Genomic DNA, 25,498 nt, shown 5'->3' on the forward strand with positions numbered 1-25,498 from the left:
TTCTTAATAATGAAGGTTTGAATGTACGTCTATTTTAACACTCTTAATTGAATAGGAACATAAAATGATATTAAGAAGAATTAATATTTTCCTTTTGACGTATTCTTACTGTGCTAATGTAAAATGTTCTTAAATACCGCAAATTGAAGTCGACTTGCACAGATATATCGCTATTCCGCGACTACAGTTATTAAGCCGTCTGGCTTACGTTTCTCATGACCCTATTCCCAGCTTTTCAGCATTTCAGAGTATCTCCTGGTTAAAGGCCGATCGTTTGGGAAATATTACTTTCTTAAATTTAAAGAGTGAATCCACATGGTGCAGGGAAACGGATTTACTTTTTTAATTTTGTTGTTTTACGAGTATCGGCATTACCAGATATTTTCCTTGTCTCTATTCATTTGTATTCGTTTTGGTTATGTTTTCTCTTTTTGTCCATCGTTTCTGTTGCTTGTTTGTTTTTGTCTTTTTTGACGAGCGTTATGGTCATGATGTAAATATAGTAACGTGTAACGGACATTTCAGACATCATTGCAGACAAAACATCTTCAATTAAAAAATGTCTACGTCAAAACCCCATCGTACTCAGGCGAAGACCATGAATATCACACCGCAACCTTCAATATTTTCCAGGACGTGGCTGGACGTGTTGGGTTTATCGCTCCACAGAACAGATAGGGTCATGTTGAGGAGTTTTCCTTGTAGTAGTTAGTGATTACCTCACTGCAAAATCCATCGCATGTCATTCAACGCAATTAGGGTGAGGTGTTGTGCCCTAGGACACAACCATGACAGCACAAATTGGTGTCTCAGCGTCCCAAGGAACACAAACCAACACGAATAGGGGACGTCAAAATGGCTGGAAGTAGCAGTAACGTGGATGCATGTGATTACTGTGTAATACATGGTTTTATCGAATTGGATGTTATTCTTAATTAATTTGATAAATCACAATCTCTGTTTGTAGGCTAAATTTCGGCTTAAACGTTTTTGCTCAATCTTTCAGCAAAATAATATGGCGCAAGGTATGTAAACTCATGTAAATGTCAGCGTCAGCACTTATTCAAACTTCATTATCTCGAACCCTGATAACTCTGCTTAACTCGAAATAAAAATTAAGTTCCGTCAGTAAAAAGTCCACGTAGAATATACTCGGTTACCTCGAATACTCGATTAAAAAAAAGTAAAAATCAAGTTCCGTCAGTCAAAAGGCCATATAGAATATACATGGTTAACTCGAATATTCTCGATATCTCATAATGACTTCGAGCTAAGGAGTTCTACTGTATGATTTTTATGTACAATGTCTCATTACCAAGAAATAGTCAATAGTCCAACTTGGGTAGGGAGGATACGGATGAAAGTGACAGGATAACAACACCACTTCTCATTTCAAAATATATAATAAATACTATGCTATTCAACTATATTTGGGGCCGCGGTGGCCGAGTGGTTAACGTGTCCCGACACTTTTTTACTAGCCCCCCCCCACTTCTGGGTTGCGAGTTCGAAACCGACGTGGGGCAGTTGCCAGGTACTGACCGTAGGCCGGTGTTTTTTCTCCGGGTGCTCCGGCTTTCCTCCACCTCCAAACCTGGCACGTCCTTAAATGACCCTGACTGCTAATAGGACGTTAAACAAAATAAACCAAAACAGTCACATTTATATAAATGAATACATGGAGCTTCTTTATCCAGCCACATCGTCTCTTCAAATGTGCTTTGCTGCATCATCTTAATGATGAAACGTTGTAAACATAACTATAACACATACACACGTTCATTACAATTTTATTTATATATGGTTGGAGAGTTCCAAACATAGAAGTTGACAATGACATTTTGTTCATCAGTTTTACTTTCATCATGTACACAAACAAATTATTCGAACCGTTTATTTACATTATCATTAAAATATCAAACAATTTCAGCATAAAATGAAATTGATTTGCCAGTCAGAAAAAAGATTCAACAAGAATTAGCAAATACTGACAAATACTATGATGCTGTTACTGTAATACAAAAATATATTTTTATTTAAGTTTAGACATTACTAACAAAAGAAAAAAAATCTTATAAAGTCAGATTGTGAATAAAAACATTCTTTGAACTACGGCAGAAAATAAAGAAATATTCAATCCAAAGTTTCATTAGTATTGACATTTAAACATACATTACATTTCTTACATATTCCGTGTAACAGTATTATTGCTGTTGAATTAAGACTTACAATAAACTTATCATGAAACAGCAAACTTATCCGTAAATAGGATTATTTTCAGGCGATCAATAAGATATGTTGTTTTAATTACAAATTTTAATGAATACAAGGTGCAAATTGGATGACATAAAATATATCCGAACTTAGATTTTATACACATATATTTTATAAACTTGAATATTCAACATATATTTTAAATTATTTTAGAAGATTAAAATAGTTGACAATTTTAGATATGAATATATTGAAATAATTCGGACAAAAATTGATATAATTCTGATTTGTACATAGTTTGATTAAAATATCATTACTGACATGTTTGCAAAAATATTAATACTTCCAGAGGTGTTATTCTAATTAATCCTATAAACACAGTCAATGAAAAAATTCAATTATTGCGTTTTTCTGTTTCTGATAAATTAAATGCTTATATTTGTGTACGTTTGCAGTCTTATATTGTACAAATCGATATATGTATTGGGCAAATACATCCTAAAATTCTGTTGTTGCCCTGTTGACATCCCTTATGATGTTTCTGGTGGTAAGTGTCACACATTATATAAAACTTTTAACCACATTAACAGTTTAACAATTCTCAAATGTTTTTGTTGATGATTGACCGATTAAAGGTTTCCCTTTAATATATTGTATGACTTTTCACTTTTTTGGATATAGGAAAAAATATTTATTTTAAAAGGCAGACAACACAGAGCTCGAACTGGCCTAAAATAGTGGCACAAACGCCACGTCAATGTAAAGTTTACCCGGCTAGTATCCATAAAACATTATAATTTGTGCTCAAACCATCATTTGAAAATGGACGGATATACCTCTGTGAACTTTACCACATATATATGCGAAAATTTTACTTTCAATGTTATTTACGAGGCCTAAAATCAGTTTCAAGTGCCACTTCTACCTTTTATGAGAAGTTTGCCATTGTTCATCAAAAGTGTTTCGTCATAACGTGATTTGAAAAAAAAGAAAGAAAGAAAATGTAACACGCAACCGGGGTATGAGTACGCGTTATTTCCATTAAAACATTCCAATAGCTCAAGGGTGCAGAGTTCAAAATAAAATATATGGTACGAGGGAAAGGCAGCTCCATTCAGGTTTTAAGAAAGTAAGTTGAATGAATTGACTGTGTGGATTATACGTTTTGATTTTTCGTCGACGAGTCTTGTGTGTTGAAATGAATGGGGAATACTAAGCAAAATATTCTATTAAAGAAGGGCTTGTAATCATCATATTTTTTATCTAACATTCATGTAAACATTTAGATATTAGCGGATTCAAATAATTATACAGATGAAAAATACAGGATACTCAAACTTTGTAACATTGTGTATAACCAAGCTATATTATTTGTTATTAAGAAGTTATGAAGGGGTAGACTACAAAATGGCTGACTTTGGGCCCGTTTGTAATTATAGGTTGGGGTATATAAACCATAATAAAGCTATAAGTAATTAAATGGCTCGAATTAAAATGTTTTGACAAAGAAAGGGGAAAACGTCATTCCAGTACCAAGGTACTGTTAAATTAGATTGTCCTGTCTTGATAGTCTATCGATATCAATCGTTATTCTCATAAAATGGAGTAAGTTTTAGTTTTTCTATTTTGTGGCCTCGAATCACTAAATACATATATGTATATAATAATGATAACAACAATAAATATACATATAGAGAAAATATATTATTAATTTATTTTCCAGTAATTTAAACAAGATTTTATCCAACTGTGCTTTTTCACAATTTTTTAATTGATTTTTTTTTTGGTCAAAGCTAATATTTATCTCTTTTGTTTTTTTGTTATTTTCGTTTGTGATAACTTTAACCACTCCAAATGTATTAAATATTAATATGGCGTTTGGTTTCTGTAAAAGATCAGTTTGATCTTTGTCGTTTTGTGCTCTATAACTGCACAGACAAACAAACAATATTATTATTAATGGACTGATTGACATCGCTAGGCCAAAGAGTGGACACACCATTTAATGATCGCAAGTCATTGTTAAGACAAAGAATCCATCAACAAACATAATGTTTAACGGGAATGCATATTCTACGTGACTTACACTGATAAAATTGTGAATCAACGGAATAAAAATATACCTATTTGAATTCAACTATTTCCCCAAAAAATGATTAAAATCTTCATTTCTGATAAAATTGAAATAAAAAAATTCTAGAATTGAAATTTGAATAAGGTTTTTTCTTTTCTTTCTTTAAAACGTTTCTAACTTTATATAAATATCTTCAATTATTCCTTAAATTATGTTTAGAAAATAATTGTATTTATTTAGATTTAAAAGGGGTATCAATAATGTCTATGAGTTTAGGGTATCATATTATAAAATAAATGATATTATTCGAAATCACTTAGCGTAAATTAGCGCTAATCAACAACTTTAGAACGACGGTTATTTCTGTTTTAAATAAATGTGACGCAATTGATTGTTGTTTGGTTCATTGTTGTTTTAATGTCATATTCACATAAAGACGTATTTTTATCAACATAGGTCACGTACACGTCACGTGCATGTATAAAACATTGGTAAGTAAGGTTTCTACAAAGCTTATAATGTTATATATAATTGTCGTATATGTATGCAAATAAAAGGTTAGCAGACTATTTAACCTAAATAGCATATTTAGCATGTTAATATGAAAATACTTCAACCAAAAAGGAAAAAAGGAAAATTCCAAAATATTCCTGAAAATTCAGGAGTGTCACATGTTTATATTTCACATAACATTAAACTGTTTAGACACTATTTTCGACTTGTAAGGAATATAAAAAAGGAAATGTGTACATTTTCGTTCGAATGAGAATGTGACCGAACACCTTTTGTTAACAAATAACAATTATTTACTTCTCTAACTTTTTGGGGAAACTAAATAAATATCCTAATTAAATTTTTCACGAAATTTCATAACAATAAAGTATTTAGATATAAACATAGGGTAAAATGACAAACACATGTAACATAGGTATGTATACATTATATACGTATATAAATATTATATAAATTAATCAGTTATTATTGCACCAGTGAGAAAAGAGAACTACGGAAGTGATTAGCAACATTGGTATACAATGTTTATACGTACCGAAATATTCTACTTAACATCAAATTACATTTCTGTTTCCGGTAAATGGCAGGAAATAATTAATCGTGAGATATGTATTGGAGACATTATTTCCTGCAATGAACTCCAACAAAAATCTTGAATTCGCTCAATATTGAAACAAAAATTACGAAAAATTCCAAATGATCTAAAATGCAATAACTAGTTAGATATTTAATACATTGGAATGGATATTTTTCATGGGGAATTTGAACGGTTCATGCTGGTTTCTACATGTAATTGAATGCGGGAAACTATTCCGCTTTAATTTGATGTTAACTCATAAAGGCAGTGATGGTTTTAGATGTAACGACAATCACTAATGTCTGTCAGGAAAAAAAGAAAGAAAAGATAAAAAAAAAAAAAAAAACACACGTCAACAGACTGGGGTACAGAATCACCAACAGTCCTGTGTCTTTGTAAAATAAGATAAATATTTAATAAACCTATGGGAAAAAATGTGTAAATGTTTCACAGCTATGGTAAGCAGCTGATTGTTAAAAAAGAACTACTGTACATTTCGCCCTATGACAAATCATGTATGTTTTCCAATTGTTTAAAATTCGCTCTGACCTTTCATGAGAAGTTTACAGTAGAGAGTTGTGTAACGTTAGCTATATTGCGTCATTCGCTCTCCTCTGTTTGGGCAGACATGGCGAAGGTTAAAAGATAGAGTATTTTTCCTGGTACTGAATTAACAGATAATTTGCTATAATATAAATATCCTTCAATCGGAATGGTCAACGTCCTTACCTCCACATGTCTTGCTTATAAGCACGTCAAATTCGCAGAAATTATTGGTGAAATTGAAATAATAGAATAATTAAAAATAAAAATCAAACATCAGATTTACATAAAAGGTTTTCAAGACTGATTAACGTTACGAAAGCAGGGTATCAGAAACCCATGGTAGTCAAAAGGATGGTCATTGAAATACATATAGAATATGAAGAATGCAAGCAAGACAAACGAACGGCAGCAAACAATATTGAAGAGAGAATTTTCTGCAGATGACAAAGATAGAAATAGGATCAGACAGGGACACGGGAAACATGTGCAACATCTCTGATTAAATAGGACTATTATTACCCTCACCAATATACATTACTACTTAATAGAAACAGATCATAACATTTGATATATGATTACACAATACATATTATTACTTATAAGAAACAGAGTATACCATACATTTTACGATTACATTAGACGTATACACCTACTATATAGAAACAGATCATAATATATATTATTCGGTCATATTATTCACACTTCTACTTTATAGAAACAGGCTATAACATATATTACCAAATGGCATTCGAATACTTACTAGTATATAGTACACTATGGTTAAACCAAACATCACTATGACAACACTTCGAAGTGTTGAGAAATCACTACATACTTCCCGATAAAATCGGATCCAATGATCAAATACTGACATATCTGAATGTCCGGTGTATACAAGTTGACGGATTACATGGTATTCGGTCTACACAATTTGTTATCAATACATTAGTATAATATTATAATATTAAACACGTTAATAAATGTTAAAAAACAATGGACATAAAGCATTATTATTCGGTAGTCGGAGTACAATACTGGTAGAGAAAATAGTTAAGGCTAGTAAATATTATATCTAAGGCTCTCACCTTAAGGGCACATGTTCCTTATATCCTGAAACTTACTGTGAGGTTGGCAAACTTCACGGGACTTAAATTTCGCAGTTGTTCCAATCGGATCGAGTTTGCGGGAATTCAGTTTCTTACAAATGTAGATATATTGCGGTAAACACGTCTATATATCTTCTGGTATATATGATAATATTCGTCGGGTGTTTATTTTTGCGCTATATTTAGTAACCGCGAATATAGAAAACTTTATCCCCGCAAATATTACCAACTAAACAGTATTTTAGAGAAAAATAACAACATCTATTTCCTTTCTTATTTGGCAATTCGGACTTACTTTAAATTCAATTACTTTGAGAACTCGACGAACAGATACAAAACACATATTTATATATCAAAGTATTTTATGTGTCGTTTCAGAAGTCATATAAATCAAACTACTGTTTTAATTTAAAAAAATTTATATATATACATATATAAATATTGTACCTGCCTGAAATATGAGTTTTCATCATATCAAACCTAGGTAACAATTACATATAAAAAGTATCCCTGCATTTCTTGCTTTGTTTAATTCAGAAGCTTCGAATTTATAATAACGAGACCCGTCTTCATGGAGTCTGATATAGATTTATTTGCCGCTTGGAAAAGTAAAAATGATAATAAGGAACAGGTACCCGTCAATCACATTTCTTTGAAATTCGGTAGATCATATCATCAACTGGGGTAAGAAACAATAGGACATTATATACCAACAATACATACAATAATTTGATTTTGACAAAAGATAAATCGCCATGGATTCACTGAAGCCAACAATGGCAACGCGTTTTATATACAACATTATTTTGTCATTGTTTCTTTTAACTTTAAAAATGCTCCATTGATTTATAGCAGTTCCATATGGATCATCTATTGTTAGAAATACAGTCAAACCTCATTATCTTGAACTCTGATAACTCAAAGACCCTGCTTATTTCGAAATAAAAAATCAATTCTGCCAGTTAAAATCATATAAAATGTATAAACTCGGTTACTTCGAATACTCTGGATATAAGTTTTAAAAAAACCGGATTGACTTCGAGATAACGATGTTTCACTGTATAACGACACTGATTTAAAAAATAAACCTTGTTGTTGTCTATTGTAACTGAAAGATTTTCGCAAGTGAAGATTTTTCCTCGACACGTTTACAAATTATCTGAAAATATTTCACAAATTAAAAAAAATATGTGCTAGGTCTACACATTGATTTTGATTCGGTTATGCTGAATAGTGCGTTAATTTTATTTATCTTTATCGATTTGTCGTTTTAATATATATATATATACATATATATACATAATAATATATTAACATTGTTCACGAATGGTCTGTAAAACAATTCATCTGCATATGATTTATATCAAAATTAACAATTCTCCAGGTAGGATTGCTATTCGACAATCAAGCTCTTGTTTTACAATAAATCACTTTTTCTTGGCGGATCTTATATTCGCGTTTACCCACACTATTTTTCGTTGGTGAATAAATTCTCTTGTGAATATTTTCCAAATGGGTATTTAAAAAGAAAAAAAATACTCGAACGGTATGTCTTATCGCGAGAGTTTGTTTTCGAAGAAAATTTACAGAAAAATTGTGAATAAGATTCACGCAAAAAGAAAGTGATTTCAGTAACATTTCTTACATATCGTAACCTCACAGCACAGGGCAATGTTTTGATATGCTAAGATCTTCCAGAGCCCAGTTATTCAAAAGGTAATTAGCTTAATCACTTGTTAAGCGAAAATGTCATTTCACCTTTACTTCAATACCTGTGTATGTATATTCCTTAAAATAGGCAGGTAGGCAGAGACTGAGCTCTGTAATAGTCTCATAAAATTTTGTTATTTTTACCGAAAATGATTTTATCGGGATTCCAAAATAATTTTTAAACTGTGATTACCCTAATCACCTTTTGAACACTGGGCCAAGTACGATAACGTAAAGAGCTATTTATATTTCCTTAACCTGTCTTATTACAGACGTACCGGAAGGCATATGACGTCACAGTAACACACGTATATAGGGATATGTTAATGTAAAAATGATTCGGTAGATCAGAACAAAAATGCTGATTGTAAGACAATCATAACAATCACATCACGTGACGCTTAATCATTAAACGCCGAACTGGACAAATACAACGTCCGGACATCAGTGGTCACTTACATTGACCACTATGACAAAACAATACTCACTTCGTTCTCTTATAATCCGTGTCTGGTTGTAATTAAGCACACAGTGTTAATAACACATGTCGTTCTTGCAATGTTCAACGAGTACACTTTTAACATGAATAGTTCTTTCGTTCTTCAAAGGCAGCAGGGGATTTTATAACGTACAGCTCCGTCATCAGGATATTACCGTGACGGTGGCCATCATCCGCTTTTTGTGGCGCGTAGGTATATCGCGATGACGTCTGTTGCCTTTTTTGTCGTCCATATAGCCTCGTTGAAGTATCGCATACCTCCTTAACTTAAATCACAGTTTCATTCATTTCGGTAGATACAGAATACATTATAGCTGATAATAACTTTGGAATAAATGATTAGGATGCTCAATACAATTAAACATTTATGTTGAAAACTATATCCCAGTATTATTCTGCCATTACTAGGCGGCTATAGGACATATCTATAAGCAGGTTGTGCCTATAATATGTTCCCTACATTGGCCGGACGGACAGTCCGTCCTCTGTCGGTCCGCTATCGGAGCGCACGTGACTGGGCCTGTCACGGGGTTTCAGAGCGTCAAGAACATCAGTACATGTATTGACGTCATTTCCGGTCTGATTTAACCCTGTGATATAACAGGCGGCCCCGTCCGGCGTGGCAAAAGTTTGATAAACACACCATTTCGTGGCGCCAGCATCGGTCTAAGAACAGAGGGCAGAGGGTCCTGTAAAACAAAAACAAAAAAAGAGCTGTTAGAAATATCAAGGAGATCCGAGTAAATAGGTCAAAGTCAGTATTGAAGTAAAAGGAGATCCGATGGAATAGGTCAAAATCAGAATTGAAGTCAGGAGAGATTCGAGAAAACAAGTCAAAATCAGTATCTTTTTAATGCATTTGTCAATTTGATTAAACCGTGTGAAATGCGTAAAAAGTTTGCTACCGAAATAATTAAAAGATATAATTTGTTGCTGCCGTTTTTACGTTAAATATGAAAATTGCAATTATTTACCTGTGTTTTACTACAGGGTACGATGACGTATTTCTGCAGTATTTTCACCATAGCTAATTTGACGAGCATAATGCCGAACTTCATGCCCACGCAGATTCGTGGCCCCTGACCGAAGGGAATGAACATGTATGGGTGCCTCTCCCTCCTTGCAGCCGTGCTGAATCTACGGAGTAGATAGATACTGACTTGTAAATAATTATTTAATATTATGTTAATGACATGTTAATCATATGTTAATGACATGTTAACATATAAATGTTCTGTTAAAGATATGTTAGTTGCATGTTAATGACATGTTAATATTATGTAAATGACATGGTTATGACACATGAAAGAAATGTTGATGTAATGTTAATGATGTTCGAAACATGTTAATGATATACTGATTAAATATTGTTGACATGTACATATTAAGCGTGTTAATTAAATGTTAATGACATGTTAATGCTTAAAGCTGTATTATGAAGTCGAAACAATTAATATAGCCCACGGAAAAAAACAATCAAAAGTCAACAGAAACAACGGAAGTATCAAAAATCAGGTTGCCAACACAATCAACAAGTAAACACGTTCAAAATAAGAAACGAGGCAAGCATATGTAGTCCACACAAGATAAACCGTTTACAGACGAGCAGAGGAAGTATAAATGCACTCTTACTAATTTAAAAGATAATATATAAATAGAACTACAATACGTTCTGCACTTTATGTAATGACCCAACAGTACATGTGTTAATTTTTCAAACCGAAAGAACGAAACTCGACCTGCTTTTAGCGGTTCCTGAAGATAGGGCAATAAAGTGGACGGAATTGGCCCTGATAACGAACGTTACCACATCTGATGAATTCACGAACATATAGCGTCAAGACTTTGATAAAGAAAGAAGGCTTGCCACATACAGACGAAATGATAGCGTTCATTTTACAAGAGCTCTGTACTTTTCTCGATTGTAATGCTAAATGTAGTTAATGTGGATGGTCTTTCATCACCTACTTGTAAATTGACTTCAAACAAATCTTAACGAAAATTGGTTAAATTACGACCACTGTTTCATAGGAACATAGCACGTGGAACTATAGATATTTAACTCGTTCTTTTATGCCAATTTGTTAGCGATTACCTGAATTATATCTAACAAATGACTGAACATCCTTCCTTTGTCATTTATAGGCGATTAATATGACAGAGGTTTGCAGACAATAAAAATATTGAGTGTTAGCGGGGTGATTCAGTGCTTACGATTTTATTTCCTTCACGTTTTCAGTTCTTACGTAGAATTTTATTAGATTGAAAATAAGTAATTCAGTACTGATTGCATAATCCTTTTAGGGAGAACAGGAATGATCACGGTATATTGTCTAAGTCGCCGTTGCTATCTAATGAATTCAAACCCACATGTTATGCATGTTTTTTACAGTGAATTTATTAAACGTAGGAACGTGAATTTAAAAGGAACACGGAGCTAAATGTTAACCATCTAGGATTAACTGATTACATTATCAGTAAAACAGCTTCGTGAAGGTAGCACGCGGTTTTTTCATTGTTTATCAACGTGTTAGGGGATTGGTAATATGTCCATGATAAACGACTTGCTTTTTAACAAAGGATAGGCCTAAAGGTTCTGGATATGATGGATACAATATCCAAAATGACTTCCTCAACGTAGTTCTCCAATAAACCATCAATCCTGCCTGTATTCATACATATAGTTTGTCAACGATGCACGTGGTCGCTATTTTTACCCTCGTCTAATATATAAGTATACTAGAGTATATATCATAGTGATAAAGGCAATTTGTCAATGAAACAAGACTCGCTATTTTTAACGTATGTGTAATGTAGACTAAAAGCTCACCTTTCAGGAATGAACTTGTGTGGCTGAGGGAAACACTCCTCGTCCTCATAGAGTGTGTAGGCCATTACTCGAATCATCATCCCCTCTTTGAATTTTACGCCATTGATCGTACAGTCCTTTGTACACATCCGCGCAGTTCTGAAAGACGAATTTGTAACATACTATTATTTGAACTGTAATAATGATATTCAAATTAGCATGTTTGACGTAAACTGCATACATTTTATTGATAAAACTATATATATATCTACAAATGATTGAACGTTTGCCTAGAAAACAAATCTTATTTAACAAAATCACTGGCTATGCGCTATATATGACATTTATTTTTGTAATATGGCATTAAAAGGCGAACAGATCAGGCCCAGTTGTTATAATGGTGTTTGGCTAATACCAGTATAATAATAATTCAAAAATCCCGATGTAATCATTTTTGGTAAAGCTACATTTGACAACATTTTGTGAAACTGTAACACTTGCCAATTTCTAGCTAACTGTCTATTTTAAGGAATTCAAACACACCGGTTTTCAAGGGGAAAATGAGGACACTATTGTCAGATTATGCGTTTATTGAAATTTTTAATTTCAATGTAGAAATTTTATATTTCATGTAAGAAAATTAGTTTTTATTATCATATTTTGTTTACCCCTAAATATTTAAGTTCTACATACTACTAGCTTTCATGAAAATGCAATGTTATTGTGCTTACCCCGGTGCGCATGGGTAGAGACGAAGGGCTTCGTTCATCACCATCTCCAAATACTCCATGCTTTTCAGGGCCGCTGCGGTTGGATGTTCCTAGAAGAGAAAAAAAAACGGGTAAGTAATTAAAAATAACACGCGACATATTTCTTAGGCTTGCACAGCAATAAACTTAAATACATAGATGGAATTTAATGGAAATGTTTTAAAACATGTTTTACGCCTGTAGAGAGCAGTTTTCGTATTATAATAGCACTCCGCTAAATTGTGAACGCGCTAATATAGTTTCTGTACTTTATTCTCTACGACAGGTAATTTAGGTCCGCGAGCTGATTATTGCGCTTGCCTATTGAAATTCAGTCATGCGCAAAAAATTGCGTGTGCCATTATGTCCCGAGAAGAGTAGATATAGGCCTGTATCACATTCGTGTATGTATGACTACAGATTTTTCTGTCTGTATATGATAGTAAAATTAGACTAAAATCACGGCTTGTCTAATGTTGATTATTCATTGAATATTTTCGAAAAAGACATGGACATCTTTCTGTTGCTTAGGAAACTAGTTGCCTTTTACGGACTTTACTTACATTGAGTCCGCATTGCCCGAAAACTTCGTCAAATGCTTTCTGTTGTTCTGGCTGGTTCATAGCGAGACAATGCACTATGAATTCGAGAGAGGCATTAAGAGTCCCGCTTCCTCCACCAACCAGTGAATGCAGATGTGCAATGATCTCCTCGTCATCGAGTGACCGACGAGCCAATTTGCCCTCCTCATCGCGACTCCTGATTGTGCCATTGATAATGTGGTTGATGAGGTTGTCATTCATTTTCACCGAACTCTTTTCCTGCATCTAGAAATGAAAATAAAATATTGTTAAATAACCACACAGATAAAAGTAATTATTTTGCCTAATTGTTTCTTTTGAAAAGAATTTCTGTGGGTGGTGGACACTTTTATAGTGCTGTCACACTGAAACACTTACCTACACACTGAGACGTGACACCCTGACAAGTCATATAAAATAAACAATTTGATTTAAATATAAATTTAGCAGTAGTAGTCAGGAACAAAACCGCACTATACTGCTGTTTCATCCTTTTACATGGCACCAGCTATGTCATCAGTAAATGGCATTTTTCATTAGAACAATATAGCATATTGACATTAGAAAACAGTAATTGTAATTCAAAATCATTAAATGAGGGTAAACACGGACAAACATGAAGACTTGCATCGTGATCCTCGAAAAATACAAGATTACCTCTACGTGTTTCTATATGGCAAACTTCTTCTACATCATCGCATATAAATATAGGTAAAACCGAGTAATGTCACCCCTTCCAAATGTGCACTAGGGTGGGGATGGAGTGGGATGGGACTTCCAGCGTTAGAATAGGTATTTCCCGAAGGTTCGAACACATCTATCTCCATACCACACAAGGAATGAGAATATTTTCAAATCTGATAGTGATATCATTTACAACATTTCCCCGTGGTTTCCATCTATATAGGCAGGAGAAAAAGAAGAGAAAGGAAAACTTGTTACCTCAATCTCCTGTCTAGTGTTCTGTACAAGATTTCTCATCCTTTCTACGTGCGCCATATGGACACGCTTATGCTTGTAGTCAAAGATTTTCAGGAATGGGGTCAGGCTTCCGTAAACTCCTGCGGGAAGAATTTAACTAACTGTTATATATTGATGAGAATATCTTTATTTCTGTAATACGTTTCTAAATCCAAAGATTATTTTTATTTATAAAAGGAATTTTTAGATTAAATCATAAATTATTATTATGAAAAGGTCTTGATTTAAAAAGTATTAATAAAAAATACCTAGAGATTGTATCAGATTTGCTTTGTATGATTTTAAAGTAATTATATTAGTGTCTTATCATAATGATGTTATTTAAATTGCGTGCATGAATAATTCAATGACAAAACATCGTCAGTTGCTTCATTGGCATGGAATTACTTTCTTATGTAATAAGTAACCTTACTAGCAATTCCTGTTAAGGGGTTTTCTGTAGATGCAGCATCCAGAGTCTCCGTCATAAACTGGTAAAGAGTGGCATCGGAGTTGTCCATACTATTTACCTCATAGTTGAATGCTGACAAGGCGAAGGCGTCCAACGTGAATCTGTCCAGCAATCTATCGGGGAAAGTAAGCAGAACTAATAAAAATCGGGGTATTGAGGAAAAGGGGTGATAGCGAGGCGTGATGGATATCCCAGTTGCCTTCCACATAGGGTATCGAGGTTGTATGCCTAAATTGGTCGTGAAAAATTAATTACCAGATTACGAGATGTCATGTCGCTTTGAGATTTGCAAACAATTCCGTCATATTTGAGGTAAAGTGATAAATTTAAGCATTAATTGGGCTAAGCTTATAAGTTTTATATGGATAAATCGGTCTGTAATCAAAACATAGTTTAGTTTCAAAACAATTGAACTGTCTTGCATTTTTAAAGCATTTATGTTTTCATAAAATTAGAAACATTTCAAATACTAACAGATTGATATCATTAAGAACTTACGAGGCGATATTGAAACCATCTGGATTACTCTCAACCATCTTAGCAAGCTTTGCTAGGAAAATATCGGAGGTGGCCTTGATCTTCTCAACTGCCTGTAACATAGTATTATATATATATATATATATAATTATATCGATCAATAAATTACATAAATACAGCAAAAAATCTATCAGGAAAATAAAATCACAGATTTTAATTTCCTTTTATGCAGTAGATATGATAAGTCCCGAAATCGTATTCAGGGCGCCATCTTTCTGTTAACCCCTGGCCACTTTTCCCGGTAAAATATGCACTGAAATTGCCCGTAAGTCGGGAACTACCAAGCAGGCACTGCCCTTAGATGATTAAATAGGTTGAGAGAATAGGGAAAAGTATATGCAACCCTGTGGCTTCTATCTTATTAACATATTGAGAGTAAGGTCATCTCAAAAACTAATCAGGTGAAATACGTCGTTAACAAGATCTGCATTTAAAATTACAAAACAAACTAAATACATTAGATGATGAAACCCACATGGCATAAAACGAAAGATATACGTGTTTACCAAGACATCTGGTATAATCCAAAAACTAGTATTTTATTAATACTAGAATATATTGAACCTAATAAACCGGAAGTGTAAAAATCCACGACGTCGGTCAAATTCGTTTTCTTGTCTTCGAAACGCAAACCATGTTTAATTATTGGACTCATTAGCACATTTAGCTAATTTAAGGAGGTAAAACTTGTATGGGACCAAGATGGCAAAGTTACATTTCGCTGAATTTAAATGTCATATCACAGGCGTATTGACAGGGAAGATCATCCAGTCTATTTCTTGTCACTTTATGTGTCTCCTATATTTCATTTCATGTGTTGCTGAAGTAGGCAGGAGTTAAATTGAGTAACCTCGTGCAATCATGTAATGGATAAATCAGGTACATTTCTTACACCCAACTCGATGATGTTTAGTACACGTACGCCGAGATCAGTGATAATGTTGTTATGTTTGTCTAAGTTCCCGAGATAGGATCATCATCTCCATACCATCATGTGAGTGTTATACCATTACACTAAAGATAAATCCAGTTTCACAGTTGTTTTGCCTGTTACCATATATGTACACTATATTGTAACCTATAATTCCTTTGTGGTTAGGACAATAGATTTTATTCTTCTTTTTCTCTCTGCTTCTTCATATTGTTTGTAGGTTGATGTATATATGTTTTACATGTTTTATTACTAGCCATTGTGTTAAATGCTGCCTTTGCTTACTTTCTTGACAAATCCAACAAATATTCTCAATAGTTTTATCTCGTTGTTACATAAATTATACTGATTGCAATTTTTGCGTCTTTAATTTTGAGGTAGGTATTTATACGTAGGATCCCGTGTGGTACTCAACGCCATTGAAGTGTAGTGTTCCTAGATGCTTCAATTGTGATTTTAAAAGGTAATACTGGTAGTCCTGTAAAAATGCACCTACTTTCTCCATTGATGCTCTGTTGAAGGCTGCAGCAACAATGGCTCGTTGATGTTTCCATAAAGACCCGGATGTAGTAAAAAGGTTCAGGTGATCAGGATAGTACGTAAACGGGTTGTACACCTGAAATTAGAAACATATTTCCATAAACACATAGCAATTACGTGCTATTAATACAAGGGAGATAACCGGCTTTTCTGTTGTCTGAACCCAAAACATGCCATACAGTTTAGAGTCTCTCGACCTAGCGGTCAAGCCGTTCTGTACTGACCCATCATTAGCATAAAAAAAATACCTACCGGTCGTACGTCGAACTTGTCGAAATGCTTGACCAGTATCTCCTTTGTCATTTCGGGATCGTTGACCACAATGCTAGGTCGGAAACCTTCAAAGAACCTGTAAAAAACAAACAGTCAGTGTGGACATATATGTTAGTTAGGCAACACAGAGAATCAATTTGCATAAATTTACATAATTTATCGAGCGATAACCAAACAATATCAAGCGTGTTTATAGGACACGTATACACGTATTTCCCCTGTAGAAACGGACATGTTTTCATGAAAGTTGAATCTTTCTCCCGGATTTAACTCAAAAAAACAAATTTTCTTTTCAATATCCCTTCGTGACTTTATTGCCAACCACTTTTATGTAGAGAGACATATATAGAGATATATACTTATAAATTCATAAAGATATACATGTATATATACATTATCTTTAATGAACAATACATAAAAAAGTTCCATCCCCGGTTTTCCCATTTCAATGTGGGTTGCATATCTCTATGTTGGAGAGGCTTTATGTGATCATTAATGCGTGCAAAAGCTTAGGTTAGTGCTGATTTATTCAAAAGGCAAGTTAAATTACATTGCACTGAGTATTTTTCAATATCTGAAAGATTGCAAATTACTTGTCTTTTTGTGAAATAAAATTACATTAAAGAAATCTGTTTGAGTAAGACTTCACTTTCATTACAGCACAACACTTAAGCGATATGTTGAGTAACCACGTACAGACAGACAAATGTTCAACGCCTGGCTGAATGTTTCCCAAGACTTATGGACCAGCTCTTCGATAAACGTAAGAGTGAGTGCTGGGCACGAGTTAATTGATTTTCTTTGAAGGTAAAAAATACCTATTAACATATATACTCCTCTGAGACTTCCCACCGGGACACCCATATCACTGTACTTACTGTTACTTATATGTGTTAATGCAATGATTTAACCAATGCCAACATTTAAGCATTAATTATACCATGAGGTAGGGCGATCAATTTAGCTGATTCTTTCAGATAACATATTTTAATAGACATTATGGCAAGATATGCAGAGCATTTAAGTCACATGGAGATAGGGGGAAGTATTTCAAGGCAAATATATAGGAAGTTGAATGTTGATATAATATATAATAATATGTTATCATATAATCAGTAGGGCATCCAATGAATTCGCCCATGGAATACTTATGCGTATACCCTTAGTGCTATTTACCCTGGAATGTTTTTATTGGCTGTATCGTGAATTGAAAATGGCCCTGCAAAATGACCGTTGGACTTTAAAACTGTCAAAGTTTTCATGTCTTATATATAGTTTTAAGATTGGTTTCATGTACATGCAATATGAAATGAATACACTTATAGTAATGAATATTATCCTAATAGGGGCAGCGTATATTATTGTTTATATTTATGTAGCTGATATATATGTACACAATATATGTACGGCCCACATAATTCAAAAAAAATAATAATCAAATGAATAAATATGTAAAAGATAAAGTATTAGATATATAAATAATGAATTAAATAAATGGCTGATATCTGATATCGTTTAAACATGCTCCTACCCGTAAATGTTTCCATATTTCTTTCTGAACTCTTTGAAGACTTCCAACGGGTTCTGAAATAGATAGAAATAACAATGCATAGAAAGAAGACAGATATATTAGCGCTATTAAAACAATTAAATATTACCTCCTATGATCAGGTATGGGACATTTAAACCTCACTAACCACATTTTCGCATTCGGTCTATTTTGCGTTTTTGAGATGCCATTTTTAGCATCTCTGAAGAGTCCCAAATTGACGAACCAGATACATGTTGTAGATAATTCAATTTGTCTCTACAGTATATTATTGGATTTGTTTTGAAATGTGGTTATATCTTTTGTATAATCCCATAGACCCTTAATATCACAAGCACGTCCTTGAAGGCGGCAATCTAATTAAAACCTAGATGGTCATTCTCACTACGTTACATGAACATCTAACAACATCCCATAAGGGCCACGTTCTGATGACCTCTGAGATGTGTGTATTTCACTTTCAGGGCGAATTGGCATTTTGTCGATGTCATCGAAGCAAAACATTTCGTCACAACATACATCTGAAGCAAACCATTTCGGTAGAGTATATAGCTATATGCTTTATGGGACGAAATGACTTGAAACAAATTGATAGATTATAGAAGCTGTGCACTCTAGTCAAGCTAATTCGGACATATGAAATTCACTTCCAAGATTCTGGAAGTAGTCATTTGATTGGCTTATTCAAAAGGTCACCCTGACGTGACCCCTTATGGGATGTTGTTAGATGTTCATGTAACGTAGTGAGAATGACCATCTAGATTTTAATTAGATTGTGAAGGCGGCTGCATGATGCAGTTTAATTCATTTTAGCTCTACTGTATATGTAACTCTCAATGTGTATTGAATGTTACTAATATCTTATATATCATCTGAAATTATTTGAATAACTGAATGAATATTTTGTTTAGAAACATAAGAATGAATACTATCCAGAGATGACCGGATACTTGTCTCATAATATTGTATTATACAACACAATAACCCTGTTAAACATGCTAAACATGCTATCATTCCCAATGCTGACGTCATCAGAAATATTGTGATGATATCACGGTAAAAGGCAAAAACAGTCGATATTTTTTTGTATATGATTAGAACTACATGTTTATTTATTTTTTGTGTGAAAACACATGTATTATACATAATTAACATGATTCATGATAAAAGCAATATCAAAGTTGTCTAATAACATATCACGGTCGATAAGAATTCCTTTGAGTGCATGCGTACAGGGTATTTAAATTGATTATCGCTACATGCTCCTACTCCACCGTATCCCATGGCGATGACCACAAGTTCAGTTATCATCAAATTATCCAGAAAAAAATAGTCCACACCAACAGTGTAAAAGATCTATAGATATGAATGACGTAGGATCGAACGAACACGGACAGAAGAAAGGGCGTGGTCGAACCCACGAGCCATGAAGAGGGTGTGGTTATGTTGTTCTGCCGATAACATGATGTATATCTCAAAATGTAAAACATGGCTGATAAGGCACATATATGTTTGAATTCATGACTTATCATTTGGGCTAGATTTTGCTAAACTGCATTTGGTTAATTATACTGTTCTATTTTTAGATTAATTCAATACACTACTGTTTATTTGATTTCATGTTTCACTGATATTAAGTCATATGTAATTTATGAAAATACTTTACCGTAATTAAATCAATTGAAGTTTTATGTATTTGCTTCTGAGCACGATAACATAAGAAGATTAGAATTTTTGATATCTTAACTCTAAAATGATATCAATGCATTTTAACATTAAACAATCTAGCAAATGAAACTAATGACCAGTATAATTTTTTTATTGAAATTCAAGCCCATTTCAAATATTTATTATTTTCGGTGATACTACATATTGCGTTTTTAACGTTGATTTTTAAGATACAAATGGATATATGATTCTCCACTTTCGTTTTAAGGTATTTACATTAAAGCAAACAATATTTCTGCAACCCACCCATAAAAACGAAAAATGATGTAAAATCTTATTTTCTGTAATATTTTAAAAGTCATTGTACTAATATATAGCTATACGTGACCAAAAACATGTAAACAATCACAAAAATGCTAAGTATCTCTTGTCAAGACAGTGGGGTCACTAATACAATATTTTGTTAGATTTATCATCATTTCTTTAAACAACACTTCGGAATAAGCGATAAACAAACAAAATCACACGGTTGAATAAAATCGATGTATTCAATCAATGTTTTCCATAATATCTATAATATATATTAGGCTGACAAAGAAGAATTATATTTAATGGATTAAAAGTGTGATAAAGCTGAAGAAGTTAATGTCCTTTTTACTGCGGTATTCAGATGACTAGATAAGTAGCCAGACGAAACAGAGAAGGGTAATTTGACAGACAATCAGGGTAAAATGATGTCTTCTTAACATGCCAACACCCGGGATGCCTAGAGGCAGGTGAAAAAAGCATTGTCAACTTAGCTTGTCATGTTCTCAAATCAGTACCCAGAAATCCTTCCAAATATCATATCGAAATTTAATGTGATAAAAGATGAACCTCTCGAGTTTATGAACTCATTAGATACATAATTATATCTTCTTTTTCAATTGTAAATTAAAATAACATTATGTTCATGAACTAATTGTTAAAAGCAATGAGAGAATATTTCTTACGATAAATTCGCATAAAGCTGACAAATCTTTGACTTTTGGCTACACCTGACAGCATAACACAAAAAAGTAGGTTATAAGAGGCTAAACCACCCCATACATTCTCCTAATCATCGTTCTTATATTACATCACAGACACAGGTACACGCACACCCGGCCGGATGCAGCACTCGTTACAGCAAATCACCTGACAAAATACCCATAACAAGGATATACCTGCACGACATACTGATATATATTCCTCTCTTCTGTCAAAACATTCGAAATAGTCTAAATACCATCTCTGGTGTGTTTACAATGTTAAAAGAATGTAAATCGTAAATAGGTCTCCAAGTAAACTTGTATTTTGTTTTTAATGTTTTCTTACTGCTTTTTCTTTCTTTTATATATCAGTATACATAGTGTCTTTATATTACTTATTTTGTCGTTGAAGCAGAAGGCGCTTTGTCCTCCGGCGCACCTGGTCTGATTATCCTTGTACTTTCTAGGTATAAATGCATATTTGGTCTCATTTATTGCTTATGAGTTGGCTATGGTTTCGTTATTAAATCGGTATTCGTGTTGTTGTAGAAAATGAAGTTTGTTATATATCGACCTGCACGTGACTATCTCTTACCCAATCAGACCAAGGAAAAGTCATTGTCTTCGTTAGCATGTTTATATTCTTTGTTCTAATTTCCGGGTTCCTATACAAACGTATATCATTTACTTGTGGAATTTGTTAAATACATAAGGAGGGTACGTGAATTCATAGCAGTCTTTATATTAGACATTTGTTTAGGTTTTGCGTTTCCAACAACACCTTTACGAATTGGCACACTTTTTGTCTTTACCATCACTGACGAGTCCTAGAAGGACCAAACAGCTGTATGACGCAGTTTTATATTACCATCACTGACGAGTCCTAGAAGGACCAAACAGCTGTATGACGCAGTTTTATATTACCATCACTGACAAGTCCTAGAAGGACCAAACAGCTGTATGACGCAGTTTTATATTACCATCACTTACGAGTCCTAGAAGGACCAAACAGCTGTGTGACGCAGTTTCATATTACCATCACTGACGAGTCCTAGAAGGACCAAACAGCTGTGTGACGCAGTTTTATATTACCATCACTGACGAGTCCTAGAAGGACCAAACAGCTGTATGATGTAGTTTTATATTCATTATTCGACATATACTGTATCTACTGTACACTTCTTATCGTAACTTACTTTATTCATGCGTCACTTGTACACACTTTCATACATAATGTGTCTTCGTTAGTATGATTCAGTGAGATAGCACTATAAAGTCGACACCGGTTTCGCGCTATCACAAGGAGACAAACTCCAATACATACGCTACACACACTCTGAAGATGTCCTTAAATGACTATAACTGTTGGTAGGATCTTAAACAATGCTTATCATCAAACCTTACGTTATCTGTTTGGTAATGACTAAATTGTCTTCATGAAAATAGTGCAATGCTAATTTTGAAACCTTGTATATATACCATGTGGTATATTCAGAAACAGAATCCGGCCTAATATTTTAATAATATACAATTATAACCTTTCGTCAGGTCGATACATGGGTTTTATTAACCACAGAAAAAAATATCGACCGAGGACGATTATTAATTGTGCGTGTTTTCCATTGTTACAGTAAAGCTGGTGGGGTATACTATCTTTTCGAATTACCAGTGTACATATATCGTATTTTACCTAGTAAGGTATATAATATTGATAACAAGACAATGACAATCTCGCACAAATCTCGTAAATAAGATTGTCAAGTCGTTTCTTAAGAATGAAATTGTATCTCTGAGAAGAACCTATCTGTTTGGAATCAGATATAAATTATCCGGAAACTATAGCATGTGAATCGTCTCTAACTTTCTATAAAATACCAATGTTGTAGATTGTAAGTTATCTTATAAGTCAATTGACATCAGAGTATATATATGGTGAAAGGAACCAGTCACGATATTTGCGTATTTTCAATTAGTCACCAATGGAATGACAGGTATGTGATACGGATATACAGATATTATTACAGATAGCATAATACGTAATGATGACAGGCGTATTAGCACGTATTGTACAGAAGATTCTTATCTCATAGCAATAATGGCTTAAGTTAAGCAGTACTTATTCAGCTTAACGAAAAAAATTCAAATCTAAATTTTCATTTTATTTTCAACAATTAAACATAAAACAGGTATTTCAGTTAGTTGACGCTGATTAAAATGTATCCAAACATTGGCATGTTTCATTTTGAAATAATTTGATGAAAATAATTCAACTGTAATATCTACATTGCAAGATTAAGCTGGCTGTTTGACACACTTGACAAAAATTCACCGATCCTGATTTCATCGTATATAATATTTTACATATTATCTTATAATGACAGATATCGGCTTCTACTTTGGTGTCAGGGTACCTGTTGGAATGTCTGCACTGATAATTGGCACGATAGCATTGTACATTTGAACGACGGAAGAGATTCGATACCGAATATGAACGGCTAATTTACAAATGTATCATAACTTTTGTCAACAATATCCATTCAAACATACTCTGTGACAGTAAATTATGTATTAACAACACATAATAAACCAATTATACAATTTCATGAGTATTTCTAACAATAACGTTTATTTCAGAAACTAATCTCAATGAGTTCCAAAACTAATCTTTATATAATCTGATATGTAGCGATATAACGATAATTTGACGCCTTTCACGTAGTTTGTTTGACTAATTTGATAAAAAATGAAATTGACGTTAACATTGATTATCTTTGAAATAAGATTAAAAAACCCTCGACGAATGACAAAAATATTAACTTTGAGACTTTAGTGCCGGCCATAACTTGTTAGGTAGGTGTGACCTACATTATAAGAGGCGACATATGTGATGAGTGGACATGCTATGACAGGTGCCGTATGGTATTGGAGACTAGAGGCATCATTATGGGTGCCACATGTGGTGACAGAGGCATCAATATTGGGGGACACGTGGTGACTAGAGGCATCATGATTGGGACACGTAGTGACGAGCGTGTCATATACGTTGAAGAGAAACATAATGAGAGATGTCCCTTGTGATGAGAGACCGGAGAAATCATGCTGGTTAATTTTTCTGTAATGGCTTGAGACATAAAGGAGAATGAAGCATAAGTCATTGATGGAGTCACATTGTTAAAGTACTGTAAACAATATCATTTTCACGTGTGATTTATTTTCGCGCATTTTCGCGTGTTATATATTTTCGCGTATTTTGCAGGCGATTAAAATTCGCGAAAATTCATCGCCGCGAATTACAGGTACAGTAGGCCTTTTTTACTGTAAATATCCGCGAAAAGTTCGCTTGACATGAAAATGCGAATAAAGTAGCCACGAAAATAAGTTTGTTTATAGTATCTGTTGAATGTTGCGTAATTTAGTTAGTTACTTCTAATTAGTTTTGGTAAGGACAAGCATCATAAAAGATCTAGATATATGTCACATTATAGTCAATAAGGCTGACTAAACAAATGGTTCAACTAATTTGGTCAATGATGAAAAATAATTCTGTATCAACAAGATATATCTGTGAATATCCGGAAGCGTCGACACTATCTCCATCAGGTTACTGACCAGTCATATAAAATTACTACATCGTCAAAACGCTTGATCATGATAGACCATATTAGGAACCGGAAACATCAAATTAAAAAGAAAAGCGACAATACTTTATCAATCCGGAAAACCGTTCTGAATAATATTTAAAGATAAAAGTACACACAGGTTACTGGTATCGTATCCATAAATCCCGATGTACTTTTATAAGTGTGTGTTTACTGATATTCAGATTTAAGAGGGTCAGTGACAGTTTGTGTTTGTTCAGGAATGGAAATGTAGTAAACTTTTATAGGCTTTTCAAGATATTAAGTATATGTCTATCTAGTTTTATAACAACGTGTGTTTGATGACAGTTATTGCATATAAATCATTAAGCGAAGACAAGCATATTATTAACATTACACTATACTACAATTATAAATACGTTTATGTTGAAACCAGTTTTACTTATATCGAAACTCTACATATCTGATGGATATCGAAATTCAATGGTATTTTTCAGTATCATGTTATTAAAATTATAATGTATCAATACTCTTTTTCTGCTATATCATAACCACAGCTTCAGGGAAATACAAACTCTTAC

General features: G+C 33.4%; 1 protein-coding gene across 2 annotated transcripts in view; it reads right to left on the reverse strand.

Moving 5' to 3' along the window:
- Positions 1–1,774: 1,774 nt before the first annotated feature.
- LOC117315082 (cytochrome P450 3A12-like) overlaps positions 1,775–25,498 on the reverse strand; it is a 95,262-nt gene continuing 71,538 nt past the window's right edge. For both annotated transcript variants that reach the window (XM_033869222.1, XM_033869224.1), the window contains 11 exons: positions 18,623–18,675; positions 17,071–17,167; positions 16,775–16,894; positions 15,309–15,400; positions 14,772–14,923; positions 14,321–14,439; positions 13,361–13,624; positions 12,780–12,868; positions 12,070–12,207; positions 10,214–10,376; positions 1,775–9,928 (listed from right to left, as the gene is read on the reverse strand). In XM_033869222.1, coding sequence (XP_033725113.1) covers positions 9,824–9,928; positions 10,214–10,376; positions 12,070–12,207; positions 12,780–12,868; positions 13,361–13,624; positions 14,321–14,439; positions 14,772–14,923; positions 15,309–15,400; positions 16,775–16,894; positions 17,071–17,167; positions 18,623–18,675 — 1,392 coding nt within the window. In that variant the 3' untranslated portion in view covers positions 1,775–9,823. The remainder of the gene's footprint in view (positions 9,929–10,213; positions 10,377–12,069; positions 12,208–12,779; positions 12,869–13,360; positions 13,625–14,320; positions 14,440–14,771; positions 14,924–15,308; positions 15,401–16,774; positions 16,895–17,070; positions 17,168–18,622; positions 18,676–25,498) is intronic.

The sequence above is a fragment of the Pecten maximus genome, chromosome 17, assembly GCF_902652985.1.
Source record: "Pecten maximus chromosome 17, xPecMax1.1, whole genome shotgun sequence".
Classification (NCBI taxonomy): Eukaryota; Metazoa; Mollusca; class Bivalvia; order Pectinida; family Pectinidae; genus Pecten; species Pecten maximus.